Source organism: Amphiura filiformis, chromosome 19 (genome assembly GCF_039555335.1).
Source record: "Amphiura filiformis chromosome 19, Afil_fr2py, whole genome shotgun sequence".
NCBI classification, from domain to species: Eukaryota; Metazoa; Echinodermata; class Ophiuroidea; order Amphilepidida; family Amphiuridae; genus Amphiura; species Amphiura filiformis.
Genome location: NC_092646.1, coordinates 3,016,635 through 3,037,593, shown reverse-complemented (window position 1 = coordinate 3,037,593; position 20,959 = coordinate 3,016,635). Strand labels below are relative to the sequence as shown.

Sequence of the window (20,959 nt, the reverse complement as noted above, 5' to 3'; positions counted from 1 at the left end):
ATTAAGATATCACATCTATGCTGATGATTGCCAGATTTATGCATCTTTTGATCCTCGCATTCCTAAAGATATGGAAAACACTCTCATTAATATAACAAACTGTATTGCTGAAATCAGGAGATGGCTTTCAGCAAATTACCTTAAACTCAATGACTCAAAATCCGAGTTTTTCATTACTGGATCTAACCACAACTTAAAACTTGTTGATACTAAAAACACTGAACTTGTCATTGGTGGCTCAAGTATCAAGCTCTCCCCTGTCATCCGGAATCTTGGCTGTTTTATTGACGTAAATTTATCCCTCACGGCTCACATCAACAATCTTTGCAAGACAATCCTGTTCCACATCAAAAATCTCTGGCACATACGTAGATTCATTGACAAAGAAACATGTCACCATGCAGTTCGTGCTCTAGTTATTTCCAGGCTGGACTATTGTAATGCTGTCTTCACTTTACTATCTGCCAGGGATAAGGATCGTTTACAGAGACTGCAAAATAATGCTGCACGCCTTGTGTTTGCGGTTGACGCCGAGTCGAAGCTAAACCACTTATTCATAAACTGCACTGGCTGCCTGTTGAGCAGAGAATTCTGTTCAAAGTCCTTTTGTATGTTTACAAGGCATTTAACAACTTAGCTCCTAAGTACATCGCTGAACAATTCACTGTTTATGTTCCATTCCGGCCCCTTCGATCAGCCATGGACACAAATCGGCTTGTGATACCGATGTCGGAATTGGTCACTGTTGGTGATCGAAGTTTCAAAGTTGTCGCAGCAAATGCCTGGAACTATTTGCCGAGACAATTGCGGACTGCTGGAACTACAGAAATTTTCAAGGGAAATCTTAAGACTTTTCTATTTTAAGAACTTTGTATTTCATTTATTTGTTGTAAACGATATGGTACCTTGTGAATAGCGTCCTAAATACCTGTTTGTTGTTGTTGTTGTTGTTGTACCCCAACAACCACTCTCAAGCTCTGTTTAACTTTAGGGTCAATTGAATGCAGTTTAAAATTTTTTCTATGTGCTAACACAACACTCTAGTTTTCTTCTTCTTTTATGACAATTTTTCATTAATGAAAAAATAAATCATGACAACTTTATTGACTTGTCCATCACTTTTATTGAGATATTCTTACAAATAGTAATATTTATTAAAAGCTACCACTGATCTAAGAACCTGTTCTGTCGCATGACATCGCCAGCTCGTCATGTGACAACCATGATCAATAACCAGTTTCTATCAGTTTTGAAAAAGACACAGAGTCGTTGTGTCCAAAGCTCACGCAAGTGGACATAATAGTTGTGTGTATCTGTTTAAAATTCTGTTAAATCCTTTTGCTGGTATAGCAATAGTTTCATGCCGCATCAGAAAGTCTCTTTTAAAGTTTCTTTATAGTCTCTTGTGTAAACAAATCTCTGCCCATGCATAGAGGTCAATATGCTAAATAAGTCATAGTGTATACATTGGCCTTAGTGGCATGGCATTATAGGTGAACATGGGGAGAGGGTGAGTGTGGGTGCACATGCCCCTCCGCCCCCCCCCCCCCCATCGATTGCAAAATTTAGAAACTCCCATAGGAAAATTACCGCAAAATGGCTTGTGCACCCCCCTCATCATGGATGGTGTCCCCCCCCATATGATGATCCATGCTACGCCACTGATTGACCCGTCATTTTCTCACCTTCGATATTTGTTGTTGCCATTAAAAAGCATGTGTTAAATAATGAATTGAATGTGCAAAAATAAATGAAAGAGTCACCTCAGCTCTCCGCAAAAAATATGACAGGAAATTCAAGTTAACTTTTATTAACCTATCATTGGCCTGATACACCTTGGTGGTAAAGTGTAAAGTGTCCACCAATCTTTTCCACTTCTACATTATGTTCCTATGTAGTCAGCTATGGAATATTTTGTGTGCTTCATGTTAACCTGACCCATCCAGGTGTTGACTGCAGATGATAAGTTTCAAATTTTCTTTGAAACTTCCAAATATTTCAGAATTATACATGACCATATTTGGAATCAGCATTAAAAATGAATTAAAATGAGTACAAACAGACCTAGTATTGGTTCATGGTTTCTTGAGAATATCTCTTGATACTTTGAGAAAATATCTCAAAACCTTTTATGTTGAAGCATATATGACCTACTACCTTAAAGTCACAAGTTGGTAGCTTCGAGATGTCCTGGTTGCTGTGTTGGTAACTTTGAATTCTTTATTTCATACACACCAAGCCAATAGTATTTCTGTATACATGTCCTTTGGAGGCCGGTCGAGTGCAGATCTGTCGGGACACGCTTTTCAATACGGAATAAATGCTAACCTCATCGTGACATCATCATTTCCCATTGAAAAAGCGTTATCCGACGGATTTGCAGTCAACCATTCTGTTTGTAAAGGTTGGCACAATGGGCCATTCACAAAGGAATACTGGCTTGGTGCACGGCAAACAAATAACATCAACTTAGCAGTCAGGATGTCTTAAACCTACCAACTCCCAACTTTATGATCATTCTGTGGTAGCAAGTTGCCATAATGGTTGATGATGCCATGCATATAAATATGCAATGTCAACTGTCAAATGATAATTTTGTTCTATTTGTGGTCAGATATGTCCTTGATGCAGGAGTGGTTGCAGCATCAGAATTTTGTCTCACAGTGTGAGAATCAATTTTGATTCTTGCAGAACAAATCAGCAGGAATCATTTGATTCTTGCAAATCAACTGCTGTGTAAACTACAAAAGTTTGCAATAATCAACTTTGTTTCACACAAATATGTTTACAAGAATTTTTGCGAGAACTCGCCGAAATTCTGACCCTGTGATTGGCGCTGTCATGGCTGTTACTGCATGCCTGGTCTATGCCCATATGGATGCATGGCTGATCCTGACTTGATGTTGGTTTTGATGGAGCTGGGAATTTTATTCATAGGCCCTGTAATAAAAAAATAAATACCAACAAACGATAAGACATATATTCAACTTTAATCGTATGCCTATCTTAAATTCACTATAACAATATTTATAAGGGAAAGAAACCTGCTAAATGTTTTTGAACTTGACAAATAGTATCAAACTTCACGATTCCAGACACAATGGGCTAATCCTGTTGTAATCCATACACAACTTATGAAAGACACCTTAATCTCCCACACAAGGAGTGTGAATTTCAAATTGGTGACTCCATTTGAAATCTACACTTCCTGTGTGGGAGATTAAGATCATGTCTTTCATAGGGTGTGTATGGATTACAACTGGTGTAAATTTAAAGGAGTCATCCATTCAGGTAACACCATTAGAATATCCCACTGAGCAAAATTAGTGCTCTGTTTTGGTTTCTTTTGCAAATGATATCAGAAAATACCAAGATAGTCAATCCCAGAGAAGAAATCTTACATTACCCAGAACAGGGCTGTAGCCACGCCGGTCGGTGCCGAAAAAAAAAAAAAAATTTCCCCCCACAAATGATTTATTCATCATGAAAAGAGTAAAAACCAAAAATTTGGGGGGGTATACCCCTTTCCTATCTTCATGTTCGCTAAAAAGATTGTGCCCCGAGCCAGCACTCTAATTTGATAGTAAAATTAGCCGGCACTCAACTTGGTCTAGCTACAACCCTGACCCAGAATCCTTTGCAAATTGATACATCACCTCATTTCATCAAATGACACTCCCATTGTTTTCATTTTGATAAGAGACTGGCTAAACATGCATTGATAGTCATGAAATAAACATATTTTGCAAGAACTGGGCGTGTTCTGTTTGTTGAGGTACATTTCATAACTATCGACTTATGTTGCACTACAGTTTGCCCACTTTGAAATACGAAGTAAAGTACGCAGTAAATTATGCAGTTTCTGCGCGCCGTGATGTCAAAAGGAATTAACATGCTGTCTTAATACATGACGCACGATGTGCTTACGCAAAATGTGCGTACCTTACTTTGTACTTCAAAGTGGACAAACTGTAGATAGCAAAACTGAAATGAGGGAAATGCATTATGGGAAGTGTAAGATGTCTTCTCTGGTTCAATCCCAAAGTATTGCCTCCCTTCTCACCGTGTTGATCCTGTGGTCTAGGTATTTGAGGTGGTATTGCCCCGGACCCGGTACCATCCCAGGTCCAGTTCGCATGTAAGCTCCTGGCTGTGGTACTTGATGCATCTGTCTCAGTCCTCGTCCTGTTATCATGGAATTCATCAAGACGCTGGTATCATTGGAAGCTGATGTGGTGAATGGTATTCTACCACCTGGAAATTGAATGATGAAAAATGTAACAACTTTAGGCTATTCCACTTGAACAATGTGGACATGATGAAGGGGAATGAGTCACATATGTCAGCAATTTTCAATTAGAAGTTTCGGACATCTCGTTACTGAATTATGAGCTATTTATCAATGGCTGAAAATAAAAGAATAATTTAGAACACTGTTTTTACCAATATCTCAAAAACAATATTAGCGACATCCGACTAATTCCCCTTGATCATGTCACATACAAATGTCTTCAAATTAGCACTTTTTAACATTTGCAAAAAAGTTGATTTAGGGGGTGCTATGGGCCTGTGATCCATATGGTTATGAGTTTGACAGGCGACCAAATCCTGATTCCTTCTTTGGTAAATTAATGTTACACATTTAATTATTCTGAATTAGAGAAAGAGGTATAACTCTTTAGCTAAATGGCAAACGATCAATTTTTTAACGGTGTTCAGCGAACGAAGGCAGCATACAGGGTTAGCTAACAGTGCAGCGCAGCACGGTCGAAGAATTGATATGCTGCCCTATAGATTTCACATCACCAAATAATGTCTCTTGTGGGATTCCGTCCTGATCTGCGGTGTTTTTACATTTCGGTAAAAGTTAACCAACTATAAATCAATATTAAAAACCAAACAAATTGTGCAGATTTTGGGAAAAATTTGTGCCAGGTAATAAATGTAGGCTTGAATCTAAGCATCTGCCAAGATTGGAAAAGATTCTGGGCTTTTATTCAGATTTTTCATGTATTTCTTAAACCGGCTGCTTCTAGGTAAAATCACGAGTGCTTCTATTTTGAAAATTGGGTGAAAAAAGTGTATTGCATTCGTGGTCCGGTAGCTCGAAAATTCAATGGTCACCAATATATTTAATTTAGTTTGTTTACTTGCTTGTATGTTTGTCAGTCAGGAAAACATCACTTTGAAAAATTGAGTCGCCGTAAGGTAGGTAGAGCCATTTGAATAGAGGCCATTTTGTACACAAAGTATAGGGAAATTTATTACTATTGTGCACCCTCAAGCGAGAGTACGTGTGTGAGCCTATACGGAAGACGTTTTGATTCAGCAAGTTAGACCTGTGCCAAACAAGTTTTGATTAGCATTTGCATATTGACTGATGAGGTGTTTTTGATTGTAATTCATATAATTTATAGCTAAAATTGCAGAAAAAAGCAACATTTAGGCCTACTAGGCTATCAGTGCTAAGGTGAGTTATGGCCCGAAATTGGAGACTTGGAGAAATATCAGTATAGAGGCACTGTTAGGTCAATGCATGAACAGGTAAGCTTACCTTTTGTGGGTGTGTGTGTGTAGGGTAGGCTAAGCTTAATTATGACAGGCAGCCAAATTGGAGATGGAGAAAACATCGGTATGGTGGCACTGTTATGTAACTGCCTGGATTGGGGGGGGTGGCTAGGCTAAGCTTATGATTTCACCAACATGATCAAAGACCCATGTAATTCAACACTTGTATAATTCATGCATTTGCCTTTGTAGTCATGTTTTCCCTGCTGCTTCTGTCATATCTGTGTGTCTGTCTTGCTGTCTGTCATAAGTTTAGCCTGCCTACCCCCCTTCTACACACACATAAGGTAAGTTTACCTGATCCAAGGCCCGTGTCATGAGCTCCAGCAGCCTTTATGTTTGTTTGTTTGCGTGCATTACCAAATTAACTTCATGTCTCAGACATTATAGACCTACAGATTGGGATCAACATTGTCAAAATAAATTGATTTTAATTTGTTCCATTACATGTGCTATCTACAGTAGATAGCACATTATTTAATTGGCGCCAAGTTGAATTTGGCCCCAAAAATGTCAACTTGTGATCGGTCACTCAAAGTGAAGTTATATAATGTTAATTAGTATTAAAGCTCTTAGGAAATTATAAAATCAAACATCTTGAGGTCCGTCAAGCGAGAGTACGTGTGTGAGCCTATACGGAAGACGTTTTGATTCAGCAAGTTAGACCTGTGCCAAACAAGTTTTGATTAGCATTTGCATATTGACTGATGAGGTGTTTTTGATTGTAATTCATATAATTTATAGCTAAAATTGCAGAAAAAAGCAACATTTAGGCCTACTAGGCTATCAGTGCTAAGGTGAGTTATGGCCCGTTATTGGAGACTTGGAGAAATATCAGTATAGAGGCACTGTTAGGTCAATGCATGAACAGGTAAGCTTACCTTTTGTGGGTGTGTGTGTGTAGGGTAGGCTAAGCTTAATTATGACAGGCAGCCAAATTGGAGATGGAGAAAACATCGGTATGGTGGCACTGTTATGTAACTGCCTGGATTGGGGGGGTGGCTAGGCTAAGCTTATGATTTCACCCACATGATCAAAGACCCATGTAATTCAACACTTGTATAATTCATGCATTTGCCTTTGTAGTCATGTTTTCCCTGCTGCTTCTGTCATATCTGTGTGTCTGTCTTGCTGTCTGTCATAAGTTTAGCCTGCCTACCCCCCCCTTCTACACACACATAAGGTAAGTTTACCTGATCCAAGGCCCGTGTCATGAGCTCCAGCAGCCTTTATGTTTGTTTGTTTGCGTGCATTACCAAATTAACTTCATGTCTCAGACATTATAGACCTACAGATTGGGATCAACATTGTCAAAATAAATTGATTTTAATTTGTTCCATTACATGTGCTATCTACAGTAGATAGCACATTATTTGAATTTGGCGCCAAGTTGAATTTGGCCCCAAAAATGTCAACTTGTGATCGGTCACTCAAAGTGAAGTTATATAATGTTAATTAGTATTAAAGCTCTTAGGAAATTATAAAATCAAACATCTTGAGGTCCGTGAAGATTTCACATCACCAAATAATGTCTCTTGTGGGATTCCGTCCTGATCTGCGGTGTTTTTACATTTCGGTAAAAGTTAACCAACTATAAATCAATATTAAAAACCAAACAAATTGTGCAGATTTTGGGAAAAATTTGTGCCAGGTAATAAATGTAGGCTTGAATCTAAGCATCTGCCAAGATTGGAAAAGATTCTGGGCTTTTATTCAGATTTTCATGTATTTCTTAAACCGGCTGCTTCTAGATAAAATCAAAAGTGCTTCTATTTTGAAAATTGGGTGAAAAAAGTGTATTGCATTCGTGGTCCGGTAGCTCGAAAATTCAATGGTCACCAATATATTTAATTTAGTTTGTTTACTTGCTTGTATGTTTGTCAGTCAGGAAAACATCACTTTGAAAAATTGAGTCGCTTCGTAAGGTAGGTAGAGCCATTTGAATAGAGGCCATTTTGTACACAAAGTATAGGGAAATTTATTACTATTGTGCACCCTATAGAGCAAATGCACTGGTCCCTTGTTCTCTAATTCAAAATAATTCATGGAAAGCATGAATTAAACAAACAGATGAATCTGGATTTAGCCATCTACCAAACTCATACATTAGGTTTCACTGCCAGAACATAATTGATCATGTCTCACCTCCTTTTTCAACCAAATTGACGGTAATAACTCTTATAGTGAGGGATCAACATTTAGCCACAAATTTTTATGTAACTCATTGACCCATTTGTGTTATATACTGCCTCTAGCTATAATGGCAGACTAGTGAACTGGTCAACTTATTGACAGATACCAACCTCAGGAGTGAATTTTTGATCAATTCTCTTTAGGTAATGAAACCTATAAATGAACAATATTTGACCCTTACCAGTTGTGTCTGCTTCTCTTTCTTCTCTGGCACTGTTGACGATGTCAAGTACATGGTTGGATAACTTATTCAATGCATTGATTTGTCTCTGTAATGAGTAAAATATTGTCATCAAATTAGGTTTAATTTATTATGTAAAGGAGTACATGGAAAAGGAGGGAGGGGCAAGGGGAATGGCAAAGCAACTTTCATGGGGGTAAAATTTGACAAAAATATCAGAGCAACCAGCATCTCACAGAAGGGCAAGATTTCTCACAGGGGCAAGAATAGGTAAATTTTATGACCTACTTGCCAAATTGACAAGTGAAAAAAATTATCCCTTTTTTCCCTCCACTTTATTTGTGTGAGTGAAAAGTGAACAAAATTAACATGTATATCCCTTTCCCTTCACTTTGTTTGTTGATACTGTATAATGTATGTGATCACTTTGCAGCAAAGTTAGTAATTTTTAAAAAGCAGTACAAAATGCACCAAAGAGATTAAACACAATTAATTTGCATCTTCCACAGATGCCAATTTTTTAGTATTGTCAAAATTTCCCGAAAAACATGGAAAAATCTTGGAAATGCACTTTTTGCTATCCTTTTGCACAGGAAGGGTAGAGAAAATACTTGCTGGATATTAATGTGGAGGCATAGGAGATATCAGGGGCAGATCCAGGAATTTTCAATAGGGGAGGCACAAATTTCCTAAATTGGCACTTCTTTTTAAATTTCCTGAATTCAAGACATTTCCTGCAAAATATCATCACTGAATTTCAAGCTTGCAAATTATTGTAAAATGTTTTGCGTACTTAGCACTAATGGCTTAGCGTGTGTTCAGAGAAAATATCTTACACTTCCCATAATGCATTTCTCTGATTTCAATTTTCTGTGGTGATCTGCAATCTAGTGCAACATGGGTTGATAGTGACGAAATGTACCTCAATGAACAGAGCAGTCCGATCTTGCAAAAAATGTTTATTTCTTGACTATCGGGCCCAGGGGTGTCTATTCTTCCAGAAAATTGAAATTATTCCCTCACCCTACCGCGCTGTGTCACATCCATCCCCAGATTCTTCCCCAACTGAAAACCCCCAAAATGGACCAAAAAGGGAAAATTTTAGCTTGGTTGCTATCTCCGAGGGGGGGGGGGACACTCCCATATATTGACATACGGTACGTCATGAGCCCATGAAAAGACCCCGTTATTTTTGGCAAATCCTACACCAAATGACCCTGGTTTTTTTTCAACTAGTCTACACTGAAGGACCCCCTTTCTTGAACAATTAGTCAATTACATGTAGAACAATTTGAAATGTTGGCGCGCTTCACACACATTTTGAGCAAAATAAATGAGTTTTATCTATGTTGTACTGTAAAATTGGGTAAAAAGCTATTGTTGATTGTCAATGATGTGAAATTTTAGGCGCTCCCATATAAAATCACTCCATTTTTGATATTGCCAACATCAAATGAACCCCTTTTTTCTGAAAACAGGCACAGGTATGTCACTTTCATATTTGAGTGTCTCTCCGGGTGCTATCTACATGTAGGCCTACTTTTCCTTATTTTCTTGTTCTCTCCCTTCCCTGACTGAATATGTGTTGTGAGTTGTTCTATTCTGTGTTCCCTATAACATCAAATTCTTTCCTAGATGGTGCAGTCTGGACACTGAACCATTGCATCTAAGGACTAATGGTTCAAAGGGAAGACAGGCTGGTAAACACCCCTAGGCTCTTTATTATTTTCAGAGCTAGCTGTGATTTATTATTTACAGGGGTGTGAGAGTTCCGCTTTTTTGTTTTGATTTTCAGCCTTTTTTGTACCAGCATGACCAGTAGGCCCTACACTTGCTCTGTATAAAAGTATAGGATCTTCCAAAATTGTAGCTTTTTGCTAGGTGTTTTGAGCTTTTTGCTATCTGGTTTTTGTCAGCTATTTTATATATGTGGTGACTCGCATGCCCCTGATTTATTATAAATTAAAGCTTTAGAATCCCAAATGCTTCCCTAGATTTATAGGCAGATGTCCAAACTAAAGAGAAAATGGATTTTGTATGAAATTTGCAAAGCAGAGCTCTCTTAATCTTAGTGTGCAAACTGTGCATTATTACCTATAGTATGACCACTAGTCACTATTGCCCAGGCAGGGAAGAATTACTGACCCAACTTTTCCCTGTTTTATGATAAAGTCCATGGTTTCCCTGAAATAATTATTTTTTGGATGGGAATGGCCGTATCACTACATGTATGCTAATGTTATATACCCATTATAATTCTTCCCTAAATGACACTTGATGAATTCACCCACCCTGTATTATTATATAATAATACATGTTCCAGTTATACATTTTTCCCCAAATTAGTTAATTTTATTTTTAATCTTCCTTGAATCCTGTTGACTTTCTTCTGTTTTTCCCTCTCTTTTTTTTCTTTTTCAAAATGCAAAATTCTTCCCCAAAGAGGTAAAATTATTCCCTCCCCTTTGGGGGGCGATTAACGGAAGAATAAACGCCCCTGCTATCGGCCCATGTTTAGCCAGTATATTCTCAGAATGAAAACAGAGTGAACCTGTACAAAGTAATGGGAGTGTCACTTGATGAAATGAGGTGATGCATCATGTTGCAAAGGATTCTGGGAAAGGTAAGATATTAATCCAGATGATATCCATCCATTTTGCCCTCCATGAGTGACAAGCAAACACAATCCCTTGATTCCCTTCAGCCCTTACCATATCTCTGATTGGCTCAATACATGATATAGCCCCAGGATATAGTGCTCTTTGCATCCAATCAAAATGCTTCTTACTTACCTGAGCAACCTCTGGTGTGAGATGAACAGCTTCCTTTATCAACACCAGTTCTCTCTCTTCAGTCTCTGGTACGAGTTTGGTCCTCAGATAGTTGGGGACGACTTCATGGTTGAAGGCTCCCACTCTCCCCTCTGTCATTTTCTGTAGCAAAAATTCAGGCAAAGATAATGAGTATTTATCAAACACTGGGTATTGGTTCACTTTAAACCAAGGAATATCCTTGAAGAGAATTATTGGTCACCCCCAAGTGTGCTCGTATAACTGATACAGAATTTTACCATGTGCTAAACACATACCAGGTTCATCCAGATTCAACCAATATGCATTTATCTCCTTATCATATCAACATTTCACCCAATTAACCAAGGGCAAGTAAAAATAACATGTTTAGCGTCCAGCCTTTTTAAATTTTGAAAAAAGGAAGAGGGCCTTTTTTCACAATGTGAAGTACCCATTATGTCAATTGCTAAATTTGAAGAGAAGAAGGCTCTTGTAAAATCTGCCATCTTGGTATTGTCGCTCATGGAGTCCAAAATCAAACAATAATTTGTGTTTTTAACCCCCTGGGCACTACCTGTTGATCTAACATTGCCTCTGATTGGTCAATTACATGATATCTTCACTTTAATCACCAATAAGAATGGAGCTTTGCAAATAATTCACCCCAATTTTTTTGCGTGGTGAAATTATTCTAACAATGTTGCCGATTGGTTCAATCGATAATGAAAACTTCTTTTTGGCCAATCGGCAGGTAGTTCTCATGGGGTTAAAAAGTTAAGAATGCAAATAACACTCTTTGAACAAGTTTGCCAGGCACATCGCGAGACAAACCAGAGGTACATAAATTGCCTCCATGAGTGGCACGCAGATATTGGGTGAGTCAGTACTCTTTGATTCTATGTCATTGCCCCTACCTCAAGTTCTTCATCTCTATCTTGTTTCAAGTTTAATGGTAGTAACACATACTCCTTTAATGACGGAGTCTTATCATGACGAAGCACCTTGTTCAACATGTTAACCTATATGGGGGGAGTCGGTATTCTTTGATTCTATGTCATTGCCCCTACCTCAAGTTCTTCATCTCTATCTTGTTTTAGGTTTAATGGTAGTAACACATACTCCTTCAGTGATGGCGTCTTATCATGACGAAGCACCTTGTTCAACATGTTGATCTGACCTGTGCAAAAAACAAAAACAAAGGCACAGTAAAGTTGAATCCACAATAAAAGTATAGATGAGTTGACTATAATGTTTACCAACAAAGGCAAGGGACTGGTATATCGATATGCTTGAGTGAACCCCACGCAACCACTGCACTGTTCAATAGCCTTATTGTAATGTGGCGGGAGTTTTAAAAACACAAGCCCTGAACGAAATATGATGCGTGCGCATACTGCCAGGCAAAACACAATGGAAATTGTATTGATGCGTGCACATACTGCCAGGCATTGATGTCAGAAGTCAACTCATCTTTACAACCCCACCCCACGTGTAATTGCCTCCAAACATGGATGCTATTTAGGACTATGCACACGTGGATCCCTGAATCCGTACTCAATCGACATACCTGGGACGTTTTCTGCCATATTTTTTTGTATATTTGTGCGTATAAGGATGTATTTCACAAATACATTGCACATGCAATAATGGTGGTCTTTTGCATACCTCCACGAACCTTGGGCAGTCCCACAGTACATGGTTTAAATGTGAAGTGCGAGTGTATGTCCTTGTTTGCTGGCACACACCTATGCACCCCTACTGAGCACTGATATATCAAAACCAAAGATAGACATCAAATATATGGACATGTTACTTTCGGACTTCTAGTGTGATGGGATAAAGCCAAATTTTCGTCCCCATTTGTCCCATTTTTGTCCCATTTTCAGTCATATTTAATAACAATTTAGTCTTTACCGTCCCCATTTTATCTCTGAATATTTTCTGGGGCATGGTGCCCCCTCCCCCAGCTCTCCCCTGGCTATGCCTCTGAGCATTATTATTATCCTCATACAGTTTACAAATTTGTATCCTGCATAAAACACTTTACCTGAGAGAAGTGCGAAGTTGTCCAAGACAGTAGGCCTGCAGAAAAGACAAAGAAAAGATCAAGATGAAATTGTTTAATGGCAAATGTTTAAATTTATAAATTTAATAAATTACAATAAATTTGAGCATGATTCAAAAGTTTATAATTTAGTATAAATAGATCAAGGGACCAATAAGCTATTCCAGGTGAAATCCATAGGGGTCAGTCCATCTTAAATCACCTAATGGGTTGGCTGGTCACCCTCTTAGATTTTGTTTAAAATCACTTATATCATAGCCCTATGTGCCAAATGAACACATTTCAAACGGTAGGTCTCTACTCCTTGTCGTTTCTGAGAACCAGCCTTTTGAAAATTGGGTCAGACCCCCCTTTTTGGGCACGCGATGTCGCGACATTAATTTTCTTCCGAGTTTAGACATCCATATCTTCACCTAGGGGTAAGCTACAGGGCTACAAATTGGAATCTAGGGTGTCTTTGACCCAAATAACCAGATTCTGGACTCATAAACAATGTATCTCACCCCCATTTGCTGATATAGACATATAAAAATGCATGTTCGTGTTGGATTACATGACAAATTCCTGTTTTTGACCCCCCTCTTCTTCATCCTAGATGTCAGACATCATCTATTTTGCCTTTAGTAGGCAATATAGGTTCAGGTGTGACCCCCTATAGCAGGGTAGACCACTCATTGGCTTAATAAAAATTTCACAGGGGCTCAAATATGACTCCTCAGCCAAAAGACCCCGTTCAGTGACCTTATTTGACCTTGTGGAATAATCCACCATAATTCAAACTCACACAAATTCAAAATACTTGCATGATGTTCCTCTGTACCAAAAATCTTAGTGGTGTCAAGCCATCTTCATGGTTAAATTAGTGTTTGAATCTCTCATTGAAATACACAGTAAATTGATGAACTTTGCATTCTGGGAATTAGAACATTACTGTGTATTTCAATGCGATCTCCAAACAGTCATTTAACCATGAAGATGGCTTGACACCACTTTGATTTCTGGTACAGAGGAACATCATAGAAGTATTTTGAATATGTGTGAGTTTGATTATGGTGGCTCATTTCCCACATAATAAAATTTGGGTTGGTATTTAGGACAATTTTGTGTGTATTTCAATGGGAAGTGAACAAATTGCGTCAAAAAACATCAAATATTCAACAAGCCATAACTCTGAAACGACAAGGAGTTGAGACCTACCGTTTGAAATGTGTTCATTTGACCCATAGGTCTATGATATAAGTGATTTTAAAGAAAATCTGAGAGGGTGACCAGCCAACCTTTTCTGAAAATTAGGTGATTTGATATGGAATACCTCATAGGCATCCACCCTCTTTGGAAAATCTTCCTCACTGGGAATATCGAGTATGAATTTGCAGTTCCGGTAGGAATTCCAATTGAATGAACGCAGCGATACATAGCGCGACGTTTTTTGCGTAAACTGCGCGATGTACGCCAGCATGTGCGATAGTAACGCAGAAGTGAATCAAACCATGCCAACGCACTTGTGATTGGTTAGTATTGTATCCAAGGTCGTGTGTTCGCGTTGAAGTTTGATTGAGTGGCAGCTGTTGAAAGCTGTGTTCATTCAATTGGAATTCCTACTGTAAAATGGGTTTACCGGAATGGGTGATTCCATTTAAAATGGGATTTCCGGAATGGGTGATTCCATTTGAAATGGGATTACCGGAATGGGTGACTCCATTTGAAATTACTTACCAATTGAGCGTCTGATGTTCATGTTCAAGTTTAGCTAAAAAAGAAGTCAGAGCAGTCTTCAAATCTTGCACACGACTGGTAATGTTCTCCAAAGATGTCTCCAAAGTTTTCTCCTGATTTGCCTAAATATAAAATAACAACATACGAAAAGTTATGTTTTAACCCTCTTCAGAAGAGTGTCAACTGCAGACTACAGTTCCCAAGTTTCTTTACATGTATTCAAAAATTTCATAAAATGTTTTCATACTGGTCAGAATTTTGTTTGCAATTTGTAAATCTAACAAGTTATAAATTTAGTCTACATAAAATTGCCGGATAAAATCAAAACTTTGTTTCATATCTCCACCGTTTTGGAAAAGTGAGGAGGTAGGGAGGTTTAAATTTTTTGTTGCCAATTGACAAAATACAGTGCAGTTTTCACATAAAATTGAAATTGCTAGCAGTTTCAGCATCTGCCAGGAAAACAATGAGGCCCTTTTTCATTACAGAAGATTAATTATTTGTTAGATCCTATTATACCCTATATGGGTAAAGTCAAAAATAATGGCACCGTTTGGTTTTTGATGCCTGCTATGCAAATGAAAAAGACGAGCAAAGAAATTCATCTTTCAAAAAGTGCGTTATGATTTTCCCTTTAACCACAGCAATTTGTAGTGTCATAGCTGTCATGTAAAAAATAATATGCCCAATTTTCTTCCCCATATGGTCAGGAGTGTTACACTTTAGCGTGACAAGAAAAGAGGTACTTGTTTTTTAATCATGCACTGTAAAAAATATACAAGTTGCAAAGTGTTGAATGGGTTTTCATGGCATTTTGTGAAGTGTCTGCTATTATTAAGTACCAAATTCTTTCATATTAGTCGCTTAATAGTCTACTTGGGAACATGTGAAGACTATGTGGTGTGAAAAATAAAATATGTTCCAAAAATCACTTCTCGCCAGATTGTGTAGCATTGTAAGGTTATGATGACAGTAATAATATATTTCAGTCTGTTTAAAGTAAAAGCAACATTTGGGCCAAACTTGGAAAAAATTAAACTTGCATGATATCAAAACCGTTTTCTTTTTAGAGCGGGTTGAAAAGAGAAATTCTGTCTCGTCAGGAGTGTTACATCAGAATTCAACTTGATTTTTTTCATACACCAAGTTGGCAATATTCATACATTACTTTTTATTTTATTGGTGCATTGGGATAGGAACTCAAAAACAAGAAAAATATTTGCCATTGCTTGAACATGTTTGCTACAGCTATCTAAATAGGCAATGTCAGGAGTGTTACACAGAATTAATTAATTGGCAATAATTCAAATTTCTGAAGAAATTACCAGTCTGTTGGTGTTCTTTTAGCCCTGAAAATATATTCCTGAAGCCAAACTGCTGTAATCTTGATGTAAAGACCTTCATATTCAAGAAATATGTACATGAACACACGGTTTTCATAGCTGGACCAAAATGTTACACTCCTGACAATCAATTGTAAGTAATGTAGGCTCAACAATAAAATTGAACTAATGTAATTCAATTTTTGCCCCTTTTTGAGATAGCCATAGATAGTGTCACCAAAAAATTACAAAAACTACTTTAGAAAATGTGATTTGCAAATTTATATATTTGAGGCTATACAGTTACTGTAGCAAAGTGTCAGGAGTGTTACAAAAACATGCAAGGTGGGCTCGAAAAACAAAAATGACCGTAAATCACCTAAATTCTGTGCCTTTTTTGAGAGGGCCATAGATGTTGTCAACAAAAAATTACAAAGACTGTTTTAGAAAATGTAGTTTATCAAATATTTCGGGCCATACAGGCAGTGCACAGTGTCAGGAGTGTTACACAATAGCACTACTTAGATAGATCCTTACATCAGTTTGAAGAACAATGTGATGCTAAAAACTTCAACACAGTTTTTGCACATCATATTGCATGATATAAACTTAAACAACAAATAATTTAAGATGTTTCTTTTGACAAATAAAAACTTTTGTTCCTGATTTCCACAAATTTTTAGGTGTTTAAATGAAAATTTTAATTTTTTTTCCAAAACTTTGTTTCCATGTGAAAAATTATACATGACTATTTTAGTTTAGTGTCTAAATAATTAATTAAAACTCAAAGAATTACATATTTGCATAATTTTGTCAAAATATAACAAGGAATGACATGGGTCTTTTGTGTTATGTTTCTGAAGATTTTGGACTACTTTTGCCAATAAACCAGTTGAAAAAATATATTTAGTAATATTACTGAAGTAATTTTTTTATTTTTTCTTGAATTTAGATATGGTCGCATGTCATAAGTTGGGTATGCTAAAAGGGTGGAGGGATTACACTTTTCTGAAAATTGTGATACAAATTTGATTGGTTTTCCGTAACCCCATATCCTACAGCAGTGGTTGATACCTCATTTTAAGCCTAATATTATACTCTTTCAGTCTACGGAAGCATATAATTATACATTATTCAGTAAAAAAATCACATCAGTTGAAATGAAAAATGCCAGGGGTGGAGGAGCAGGCGGATGTGGAGCAGGCGGATGCGGGAGTGTGCAATAGGGCCTATATGTGAAAATTCACATGTCAGCATGTCAAAACTACTGGTTTTTTCAAATCTAGGGAGGGTATGATGTATTGACAGCTTTGAATTTTGAATTTGTACAACTAAAACAATTACTGACTACTTAAGGTGGTACTACACCCCCTGATAAATTCTGTGACTAATTTTGCATTTTTCTCAAAAAGTAACTACACACTGGTAACAAAAGTTATATGTATATTATAGGGTGCAAGGAATCCAATTACTTCACTGAAATTTCAGTGACTCAAGACAAGGGGTTCATTATATATGTTACTGAAATGAGGTACATTCTAGCGGTACCTCTTTTCTTATCATAAATAACGTATCGCTTGTCTTGAGTCACTGAAATTCCAGTGTAGTAACTGGATTCCTTACCTCTAATATACATAACTTTTGTTACCAGTGTGATATTATATTTTGAGAAAAATGCAAAAATAGTCACAAATTTATCAAGGTGTGTAGTACCACCTTAAAAGGTTATAATATATATGTTCCATTTTTTTAATTTTTAATGAAATCCTAGTTGAATTTCAGCATTTTTAGCAATATGCTAATGTACATTTCTCTTCTTGATATTCATTTCCTCAATAATAGAATAACCATCTCGCTAATTACTCGTAAAAAGGTCATTGACCTCCACAATGTAATTAACATACGTATAATTATTTTAAATAGTTCATTTCAAGCATTAATGTATTGAGAACATATCCTCTAAATCTGATGACATCCTTGCATAAAATAAAAATTTTACAGTCATTTTTGTAATTGAGGTCCAATTTAAGAAAAACGCATTTGAAAATTGAGATTTACATAGACACCTGTGTATTAATTTATTACTAATTAAGCATTATCTCAAAAATTAAGTATGTGTTAAGGTTAAAAATGGTGTTAATTATTAGAGATTGTCAATATATACAACATATCCAAAAACACTTTTTTTGTCATTTTTGACCATGTAATGGAAATTGTACCCAACTTATGACATGCGACCATATGTTTTGCTTACAATAAGACAATAATTACATCTCTGAACACTGTTTATAATTTTGACACTTTTGTCACACTTTGGTGCCATTATTTCTGATTATACCCATATAATAGTTCCACAAAAACACTTGCAAGTGATTCATGATCAACTTTTTATCAGTATTAACATTTTTCTAACTTAGACTTACCATATTGAAAACTTAAAATTAAATATGAAAATTGAAAAATAAAAATAATACGGACTGATCCCAGAAAGTGAGGAGGGCTCCAGGCGGATGTGAAACAAATTAATTTTTTTATTCAACCTTAATGAATGGTCCTAAATAAGCTTCACCCTATCCTCCCAAACTAAATTTGGAAGCAAGTTTTGACCAAGGAGTGGACCCATTTTGGATCCCATGGACTGCCTTTTAAGGAGAGCGAGAGCAATCGCTCTCTACTGATCCCTTAAATCTGATATAGGAGAGCAATTTTTACTTTTTTTAGCTCTCCTTAGTTGACAATTCTCTCCTTACATTCTATTGTAAATGCTCTTAAACAGCTCTCCTGAAAGGCTCCAGAAGAGTTATTTAATGCTCTCCTGCTAATTCCAAAAGACAGTCCCTGGGATCCAATCGGCATGATGTTTGTTGATCCAACTTCTGTCCACCAATGGAGGGCGGCACAGGGCGTACTTTGCTCGAGAAGTCTAGCCAAGAATTTGCTCACCGATAGCTCCACATTCTAGGCTAGAGACCATTGCATTCAAAATCTAGTCGTATTCGGTGAAGCATGACACCGTGTAAAGCAATGGAAGTTCAGAAGTAAACACAGATGATCGAACGACATGCGATTGCATCCAAAATGTTGCTAAAGTTACACTTCAGTAACATTTTACACTACCCAAAATGGGCAAATCTTACTCAAAAGATACAGTTGACTCATTGAAATTTAATTTTCATCCAAATTTCAACATTAACCGAAATAACACCCGGTGCAAAAAATTACACCGTTCTCTGACCGAAAAACCACAGCAAAGCACTCTAGCATTGAATGTGTAACTATTGATTGTGTGCAAATTCAAAGCTAGACTTCTAGAGTAAGTCTAGGGAGGATTCTGCAGCAATTCGATCATATTAATCAATGATTTCCAAATCCTCCGTGGCTTTATATTTTGATATTTATTTGCAGACTAGAATGTACATTGTATTCTGTCGGTCGGACATCCGAGCATGAACCGGCTGACAATAGCACTGGAGTGAAAACAACATTCGCATTCACTGAACTCTGGAGTGTATCACAAGCTATCACACTATTGTGCCAGGTTCGATTCTCAGCAAATAAAAATATGCGATAAGTTGTTTTCACTCCAATGCATGAATGGATGTGACGTGGCCCCGACCGAGGGAATAGAAAAATTACTTAATTCGTGTACATCGTGGAACATACTCTTTGCGTGGCTGTGCGGTGCGTAGTAAGCTATTGTACTCAGATAACCTCGCAATATGGACGAGTAGAAGAGTAGCGCTGTACGCTTGTGTATTGATTAGCATGATTAGTCCATGAGTCGCGGAGTAGCAAGCGTAGAGCCATAGTTGAATGTTCCACGATATACATGAATTTAATAATTTTTCTATAGTAAGACATGCTTGAATTTTTAAACACACAAACCTGCATTGTTTCCTGTGATTATCCAAGACACGCAGATAGACAGAGTTCAAGTAAGGAAAATTAGTTCCGCTTCGGTAAGCTGTTATTGTCAACAAACAATGAATGGAAGCTTGAAATTAAATAAGCTTAAGCTTACTTCGAGTTTCACTTCACCAACAAACTCTATTCTCTGAGTTCCCCAATTCTGTTTGAAGCTGCAGGAACCGGTCTTGGATCGTAACCAATTCTCTCCCGAATTCTCTCCTGTCTTGCTTTTGGGTCCAACAGAAGATCTGCTGCTGCAACGTTTGCTGAAGCTGCTGCTGCAAGATCGGTTTCACTTGTTGTTGTGGAACTGGGTCCTTCACCGCTGGCTTCCTCTTTTTGTTTCCTCTTTTCCAGCAGTTCTTGCTTGTAGTTTTCAAATTCTTCTAGATCTTCAAGTTTAAGAACTATTCGTGTTGGTCCTCGTCTGATCATTTTTGGGACTATAGGACCATAACTTCTGGCATAACGTTAAGCTTATTACTGCGAAATTCTTCCTCTGGCAGTCTGGCTATTTTTAGCGCAGCAGCGTGGGTATTCTAGGTTGCCACAATAGTCGCCCAAATGTAGCCCAATTTTTGAAAAGGGCTAAACCGCAAATTTAGAGCGCCTATTTTTACTGCACCTTCTCCTGAACACGTCCATTTTCCTAAGGAAAAAAAGAAAGTAGGAAGAAATGCTAATTTGCATAAAACAAAAATGGCCGCTAATGCAGGGCTCAAATTTAGGCGAATATGGATAAATTTAAAGGAGGATTTCGTGATCCTAGCATCCTCTTTTTATGACATTTTTCAGTAGGCCCTAGATATCCACGAAAAAAGCTTATTTCCAAAATTTCAGTTGATTCCGATTTTGCGTTAGCGAGTTATGCCGGAGTTATGCATGATTATTACACTGCTCCATAGGCAATGTGTTGTAATTTCGTTCTGGTGCACCAGAACGAAATTCAAATTTGGCGATATTTTTGCTAAACGAATTAATCTGCAAGAAATATTTGGTACATAAACATTATGTAGCCAGGTATCCAGTGGTTTAAAAATCTCAACTTTTTTAGAAAAAATTGGGGGGGATGAGGCTGTGGATCACGAAATGCCCTTTAATAATATTCCTCACTTTCCTCTCATTAGGATTCAGTAGACCTATCTGGCGATGTAGGGTAAATTGGGGTAAATGGAACGCAGTAAATCACTTTCTGTGGTCGGTCGGAAGAGTA

At 37.3% G+C, this 20,959-nt stretch overlaps 1 protein-coding gene across 2 annotated transcripts; it reads right to left on the bottom strand.

The window, feature by feature from the left end:
- Positions 1-1,641: 1,641 nt before the first annotated feature.
- On the bottom strand, positions 1,642-19,888 carry LOC140140834 (mediator of RNA polymerase II transcription subunit 8-like). Of its 2 annotated transcripts, XM_072162588.1 has the most exons (9): positions 19,723-19,888; positions 14,516-14,637; positions 12,782-12,816; positions 11,889-11,911; positions 11,649-11,735; positions 10,735-10,875; positions 7,943-8,030; positions 4,064-4,254; positions 1,642-2,940 (listed from the first exon to the last, which is right to left on the bottom strand). In XM_072162588.1, exons 1-9 carry the CDS (start codon positions 19,726-19,728, stop codon positions 2,932-2,934), a joined length of 702 nt encoding a protein of 233 aa, XP_072018689.1. In that variant the 5' UTR covers positions 19,729-19,888; the 3' UTR covers positions 1,642-2,931. The 2 variants fall into 2 exon arrangements, with proteins under 2 accessions (XP_072018689.1, XP_072018688.1); XM_072162587.1 differs by lacking the exon at positions 11,649-11,735 and having other exon boundaries at positions 11,802-11,911.
- Positions 19,889-20,959: the final 1,071 nt, after the last annotated feature.